A 7,482-nucleotide genomic window follows, 5' to 3' on the forward strand; every position below is an offset into this window, starting at 1 on the left:
TCCAACTTAATTTAACTTTAATTAAATTATTTAAAATAATTAATTTTTAAAATTATAAACGAACATATTTTCTTCTTTTACCATTTTTAATCATTTTCTTCTTTTACCATTTTTAATCATTTTTAATTTTTGTTCCAGAATTTAATATTTTTTTATTTTTGTGAAAGCAATTTTTTTAAAAAAAATTAGTTTTAGGCAATGGATTTCTTTTCATTTTAAGTTCTATTCTATTTCATATTATACATTTTTAAAAATAAAAATTATATTATATTAAATCTTCAATAATAAAAATAGTGTAAATTTTAAACTTTCTATATTATTTGATTTTTTATTTTAATTACTTATTTTTTTAAAAAAATTAGTGCTGGAGTGTAAGTTGAATATGAATGCATGTATATAATAATAATTTTATATTTTTAAAATTTAATGATGTAGCAAAATTTTATTGATGTTTAAAAATTTTTACTTTTAGGACGATATTAATATAAGTTATTCCTTAGATAAATATGCACAGGTGTCTAATAAAATGTGGTGGTCCCATGTGCATGATGTATACATGGTTATATGTGTATATTATGAAATTGTATTGTAGAATAGTATGTGTATTAGATTATATTATGTGTCTGGTATTTAGATATCATGTGTTCTTTTTTTTAATAATGTTGTTATTAAAATTTTATTTTGTTTCATGACGTATTTGAATGTTTATATTGTTGCGTCTTGTACATGCATCAAAGTCTTGACATTCATGGCGATTAAGATCAAAGTCAACATCTCATGTAATTTAGATTGTGAATCTATCGTTATGTTGGGTGAAATATTATTGATTTTTATTAGAAATAAGTTGTCTCTTACATATCAAGTATCTTCATAAATAAAACTCGATATTTTTGTGTTATTCAAAAATATTCGTAGGTATTTTTGTTTTTTTAATAGAATATGATTTATTCTAAAAATAATAATAAATTAATTTTCATTTAATATAATCACATTTAAATACCAAATGTGAGTTTGTACTTTTAAAAATTGAGATGATTTGTGTTTAATTAGGTATCAATTTTAGACATTGCAACGGTGTTAAAACCTTCCTCGCATTTAATATACTCCTGAACTCACATTTTTTTAGACTTCAATGTAAACTCAAATTTATCTTTGTTTGAAAGAATTTTAAAATTTCATTTTTAAAAGATAATTTTATTGGTGCCCGATCACACTTAACAAAAAAGATCGGTGGCGATTCTTTTTTTTTAACCAATATTTTGTAAAAACTAAAATTTCCATATTTTTTAAAAATTCATCAAGCTGACTTTCTTATTATCAACTGAAAAAGGGTCACGACATGTATGTATGTATATATGTAGATACACAAACATATAGCTCAATTGATGTGTTGCATGTGTCACGGGATTAAAATTTTAGTCTCACAATTTGTACAGTCTTAGGCGATTGCTTTACTTTAAATCCGCCTAAGTCAACCTAATTCTTGAAAATGAGAATTCTAAATGGAAATTCTCCGAGGCATCGAAAGTAAAGCAGAAGCAATTCAAAGACAAAGAAGAATGAATCGAATAGAAAAGTCACAAAAAAGCAATAGCACACTAGTGTTTGAGAAAATGCTCTAAAAGTATTTTATTATTTAAGAATGAAGTGAAGTAATGAATGAGATACAATGAGATAATTACAAATAAGGGGAAAAACTTCATTTATAGTTGAACTCTCCTAGATTCAACAATAAAATTTAATTTACATTAACGGTCGAGATTGAAGCCAATCTACAAATGAGATTCTTAAAGGATTTATAGAATCCTCTAATATTACAAAATCAAATCTTCTAAGATTACTTTCCATTGATAACCCTAGTTTTCTTTAAGTGCTTTACTGGTCTAGCAAGCCTCTAAGTAAATGGGTTAATTAATTGACCCACGAATTAGGTCAGTTTAAGTGAATCGAATGAGCTCCATTTAATCAATTGAGCTCTATAGGACTTTTTATATGCATTCATCACTAGTTTTGATCTGTGGCCCGTGACACATTCATGTCTTGCATATGGTGCATAACCAGCTATAAATATAGTTGATTAAAGTGGCTGTGGATATTGCTCACTGGAAACTACACTTTGTGACAATGGTAGTCTATTCATGGATCCATAAAGTGGTTCCACATAACTACGTACCACACTTGATCGGTACTTTTGCCTTTATAAGGGTTGAATCATTAAGCAAGATAACGATAAAGGGTGCATATTTTAGGGAGTGAAATAAGTTTGAGTTTGAGTAGGAGTAACATTAGGAAACATGTGGCTTGCAATTTGTGCACTTGAAACTGTAAAATTGAGAGTAAAGAAAGGGAAAAAAAATGAAATTTCTTACTGCGTTTAACTAGTACTATTCTCTTTTTACAATTAAGCATGCTAGCTTTTGATTTTCGTTGTGTAGTTAATTTATCCCTTTAAGATTGCATTTCGAGGTCCTAATATTTTTGGATTGAATTGTTGAACAAAGTTTAATTGAGGAATTAGTAACTAAATTCGAAAGCTTGCTTTGTTGAACTACTTTTGGATTATCTTACAGCATATAAACATACTATACCTACATATTATATTTCTGGTTATTTAACTTAGATGATCTGAGAAACACATGGAGTCGTGTTCGAAAATGGAAAAAAAATTAGACATATATATACCTATATATTCATTGATGAGAACTAATTAAGAAACCAAGAAACTGAAGCTAGCACATGAATTAAGGAAACCCTTTCTGTCAGTGGGGATTGAGAACTAATTTATTTAAATACTAGATGATGGATTACAAGCTGCAAATATTAAGGGTGAAGTCCCATTTTGAAGTAAGTTATTTTCTTTCAATTAATTAATTCGTCGTATGCTTGCATTGTATTGGATTCAAACCTTTTTAATGCAGACATATTGAGTTAAGGGTAGCTGAGGTGGTTTTAAGTTGATTTCTAATTAACTAATTAATGTAGGAGATGGAATCAGCAGATGAAACAGGAATTCATGTGGTTGATGACATTGGCGATCCAGAAATAAGAGAAGTTGACGCACAACAGCGACGAATACAAGCATTTTCTGTTGGTTTGGAGGGAGCAGGTGATAGGAAAACTATAGGGACTGTCATATATAAGAGTATATACACTGTAATTTTATCGAAGAAGTTCAACTTGCTAATTCCCTTTGGACCTCTAGCAATCTTTGTCCAGAAAAAGACGAATCAAAACGTGAGTAGTTTTATATACTCATTTGTCTATTATGCACTTACATATATGCATTCCTATATTGTTGTTAAATCAATGTGTATATACATATGGATCACATTAATTCACAGGGTTGGGTCTTTATCCTTGGCTTATTGGGTATAATGCCGTTGGCTGAGCGGTTGGGCTATACTACAGAGTAAGGACTCATACATAGCTTAATTCCCTCTTTTAAGTATTACCGACTATTTCATTTTAATATCAGAGAGGTTCTTTTTATAGTTAAGCCTCAGCTAACAGTCGTTGCTCTCCTCTCATTTTAGGCAGTTGGCATTTTACAGTGGACCTACAAGTACGTATATTGTTTATATTATGTATATATAATGTTTATTCTAACCTTCGATGAACTTAAATTTTGAAACCATATTTGCAGTTGGGGGACTTCTGAATGCTACATTTGGGAATGCGACGGAACTTATTATATCGATTTATGCGCTACGAACAGGAAGGATTCGTGTAGTTCAGCTGTCATTGCTTGGCTCACTTTTGTCCAACTTGTTGTTCGTTCTGGGGATTGCATTCTTCTCCGGTGGAATTGTTAGAAAGGAGCAGGTTTTCAACAAGGTTGGTAATATCTCCCTCCATTACTCCTTATGAATTTCGTTTGTTCATTTTAATTTTAACATGTTCCTCCCAATCCCAAAGCAGGCAACTGCTGTTGTGGATTCGGGACTGCTGTTGATGGCAGTGATGGGGTTACTATTCCCAGCATCCCTACACAGCACAGGCACTGAAGTGCACTTAGGGGTATCAGAGTTGGCTCTTTCAAGAGTTAGCAGTTGTGTCCTGCTTCTAGCCTATGTTGCCTCTATCATTTTCCAGTTAAAGAATATAAAACATCTGGTGATCATCCATCATAGATCCTTCCCGTTCCTTTCATGTTTTTAATTAGTGGTTTTGACAAACGACATGAAATCAGGAAGGAAATCAGCATGGCGAGATCTTATATTCTGGTGACCAAGACCAAGACCAAGACGAAGAAGGAGAAGCACCTCCTGAAATTTCTAAATGGGAGTCAGTGATCTGGCTTGGAATTACAGCAGCTGCAATATCTATCCTTTCGGAGTATCTGGTTGATGCCATTGAGGTAATATAAGCCTTCACCTTCCCCCTGCTTTAATTTCTCTTATTAGCTATGTATGAATGTATGTATATATTGTTTTTCCTTTTTCAGGGAACATCTCTTGCATGGGGTGTACCAGTTGCTTTCATTAGTGTTATCTTGCTTCCAATAGGAGGAAACACAGCAGCAGTTACTACTTCAGTCATGTTTGCCATGAAAGACAAACTTGTAAGGGATTTATTTTCTCATTTCCAAAACTTAATTTGTGTATAACGAATTATTTTCCATATATATATTTTCTTTTTCCTGCAGGATGTATCTTTGGGAGTGGCAATAGGGTCATCAACTCAGATTTCTATGTTTATAGTAGGTGTTTTCTTTTGATAGGCTTCTTTTCATATTGATATACATCCACTATATATAAATACACCTACTATATATATACAGACACAGGTATCCTGAAATTTTTGTTATTGGTTTTTATCGATTTTCCACAGATTCCCTTCTGTGTGGTAGTTGGATGGATATTTGGGCGACCTGTGGATTTGAACTTTCAACTTTTTGAGACAGCAACTCTGTTCATGACTGTTCTATTTGTAGCTTTCATGATGCAGGTAAGTATGTATGTATGTGAAGAACTAAATGAGAAAAATAAATGTTAAAGAAAAAAGATGCAACTTTTGAAGAGAGAAGAGCAAGGTAAAGTGAAGTTATAGGCTAGAAATTAAGATATTATTATGACATACATATTTGCACTTGCAATTTGCAGGAAGGAACTTCTAATTACTTCAAAGGTCTAATGCTTCTTTTCTGTTATGTCTTAGTGGCTGCAAGCTATTTTGTACATGAAGACCCTTCCTCCTGGTTAGTTATTATATATTAGAATTGATCCCATGAGCCATGGTCACTCCCATGCCCATGCATGAAGCATACATTGTTTAACAGACTAATTGAATTTTGCAGATACATCCTTACTACTAAGCAAGCAGCAGGAATTGAAGCAGTGGTACTATAGTAGAATTCTGAAACCTAGAAATACAGGAAGACAGAAGTGAATGTTCATTTCTAAGCAGTGGATGCTACATCTGATGCAACTATCATTTCACTGGAGTTTACTGGTGCTTGTTGGTTAATATATATATATAATAATTAAATTTAGACTTTTATGTTTAACTTTTATGTGTATAATTAATTCAAAATTAAAATATAATGTGTACAATTGCACAAAATAAAAGATAAAAGATTTTATATTTTTAAAACAGACTTCTCATTTTCTTCTGAAAAATTCTTCAGATTTCTGTAAGTCCCAACTCTGAGGTAAAATATTTTTGGGTTTTTTTCCCTCATACCCCTCCACAAAATTGCTTAAAGTATTGACCTTCTCTCCCTCCAAAGAGTCCATTCTTTGTTAGTGAAAATGAGTTTCTTAGATATAGTGCTGCTAGATTCTTCTTTGAATTAAGAAAAAAAGAACTTTCTCTTATGTTCTCCTTTTAGGTCATAGGAGTCTCATTCTAAAATGAAAATTTTCTCTCCTTTGTTGAAAACTTAACCACTCTGCATCGTAGTCATCGTCAAATCCATCCTATTCCGGCATCTCCTCCGTTAATAAACTTTGTCAATAGAAAGCCTACTTCATTCCTTGTCCTCTAGTCAGCTATGCTTCAATAAAAGCCAACAAGATGTTAAAGTCCCAATCCAAAGTTTAAAACTTAGCTCGACATTACCTTTGCATTGAGATAAACCCCTTCAATATGCAAGGACAAAAACTTGTCTGATCACTTATGGAAGCTTCGGTTCATCATATTCTCGAAGGATGAGGACAAGTCTCACCACCGACACAATGAATTTTGGAGCAATGGTGCAAGAATTCACAAAAATCTCTGCACCACCATTTTCGGATTCATCATATTTTTGAAGGCTTCATCTTTTTGGATTTGACTCACAGTCTAGTCATTTGGAACCTTTAGGTTCTCTCTACCCCTTACGTCCCTCCAGCTAAAGTGTTCAGACGACTCCATTTACATCATCATCTGCTCATTTACTTGATGCTACAAATATTACCAATATTCAAAGTAATACCGCCATTAACAAAGATGTGGAAGATGAAAGAAGAAAAAATAAGAAATCTAAAGACTCAAAATTTGGATAAAGAAAAGGTCCTTGACATTTTTTTCTCCATTTCATTTTCTGTTTCTTTTCCTTTTATTTTGATTGATTGCAGGGTAACATGAGTGATATTCTTTTACAATAATATATATATCTAAATTTCAACCGTGATTCAACATTGATGTAGTTGACAAAACAATCACCTTACTTTCGATTCAATCACTCAAACTTTCGAAAAATAACAAAACAATTTTTTTAACTATTAAAAGACGTAATAAAAAATTGACATGGCATTTAACAGAGTCCTTGTTGTCATTAACCGACTAGCTGGATGGTTAGCACCAATTTAAACAACCCTTTTTAGCACCAATTTAGGGTTTAGACAGTAAAAGAAGAATAGAAAAGGAAGAAAAAGAAGAGGAGAAGAAGAAAAGAAAAAATGGAGATGCCAACCATGATTCCGGTGTGCTATTGTGGAAACCCAACCAATTTAAATACGTCTTGGTCCAATGACAACCCAGGTAAGAGGTTTTTTGAGTGTAAGAAGTATGGGAGTGGGTTTCGAAATCTATGCCATTTTTTCGCCTAGTTTGATCCACCATTTACGCCCCGTTCACGAATTGTGTTGTTAAAGATTTGAAAAAAGTGAGGACATTGGAAGATGCAAAGAGGATAGAGAGAAAAACATGGGGTTTGGTGTTGTTATTTGTAATATTGTTGTTGTTTTTTAAATGAAAAACCAGTTTATGTGATAGTTGGTGTTGTTGTTGTTAGCACTGAAAAACAACTTATGTGGCTGTTGGTATTGGGAGAATATTCTTTCATGGTGAGTGGAAGCTTACAGACCTAAATGTCATGGTCTGTAAAGGGTATTAGTTTGCTTACAGACTTAAAAGTTGAAAGGCTAATGCCAATATCATACATTTGTATTTCATTTCATTGGATTTTCTGAATATTTAATCTTCTTTTAAGATTTGAAAGAGTATTTGGTTATTGTTTTTATTTTCTTATATTGCATGGATCACTGGTCAGAATAGTAG

At 32.1% G+C, this 7,482-nt stretch overlaps 1 protein-coding gene across 5 annotated transcripts in view; it reads left to right on the forward strand.

Annotated features, from left to right (window-relative positions):
- LOC107916911 (vacuolar cation/proton exchanger 3) overlaps nt 1–5,592 on the forward strand; it is a 35,876-nt gene extending 30,284 nt beyond the window's left edge. For 2 of the 5 annotated variants that reach the window (XM_041076905.1, XM_041076903.1), the window contains exons 2-12: nt 2,983–3,234; nt 3,342–3,409; nt 3,534–3,562; nt 3,644–3,834; nt 3,919–4,113; nt 4,190–4,357; nt 4,445–4,561; nt 4,646–4,699; nt 4,831–4,947; nt 5,158–5,197; nt 5,297–5,592. In XM_041076905.1, the coding sequence (XP_040932839.1) occupies nt 2,986–3,234; nt 3,342–3,409; nt 3,534–3,562; nt 3,644–3,834; nt 3,919–4,113; nt 4,190–4,357; nt 4,445–4,561; nt 4,646–4,699; nt 4,831–4,947; nt 5,158–5,197; nt 5,297–5,388 (1,320 nt within the window). In that variant the 5' untranslated portion in view covers nt 2,983–2,985 and the 3' untranslated portion in view covers nt 5,389–5,592. Of the gene's footprint in view, nt 1–1,892; nt 2,845–2,982; nt 3,235–3,341; nt 3,410–3,533; nt 3,563–3,643; nt 3,835–3,918; nt 4,114–4,189; nt 4,358–4,444; nt 4,562–4,645; nt 4,700–4,830; nt 4,948–5,102; nt 5,198–5,296 lie in introns of those variants that run through there. The other 3 variants (XM_041076896.1, XM_041076897.1, XM_041076907.1) reach the window with 3 other exon arrangements.
- Nucleotides 5,593–7,482: the final 1,890 nt, after the last annotated feature.

Source organism: Gossypium hirsutum, chromosome A01 (assembly GCF_007990345.1).
Source record: "Gossypium hirsutum isolate 1008001.06 chromosome A01, Gossypium_hirsutum_v2.1, whole genome shotgun sequence".
NCBI lineage: Eukaryota > Viridiplantae > Streptophyta > Magnoliopsida > Malvales > Malvaceae > Gossypium > Gossypium hirsutum.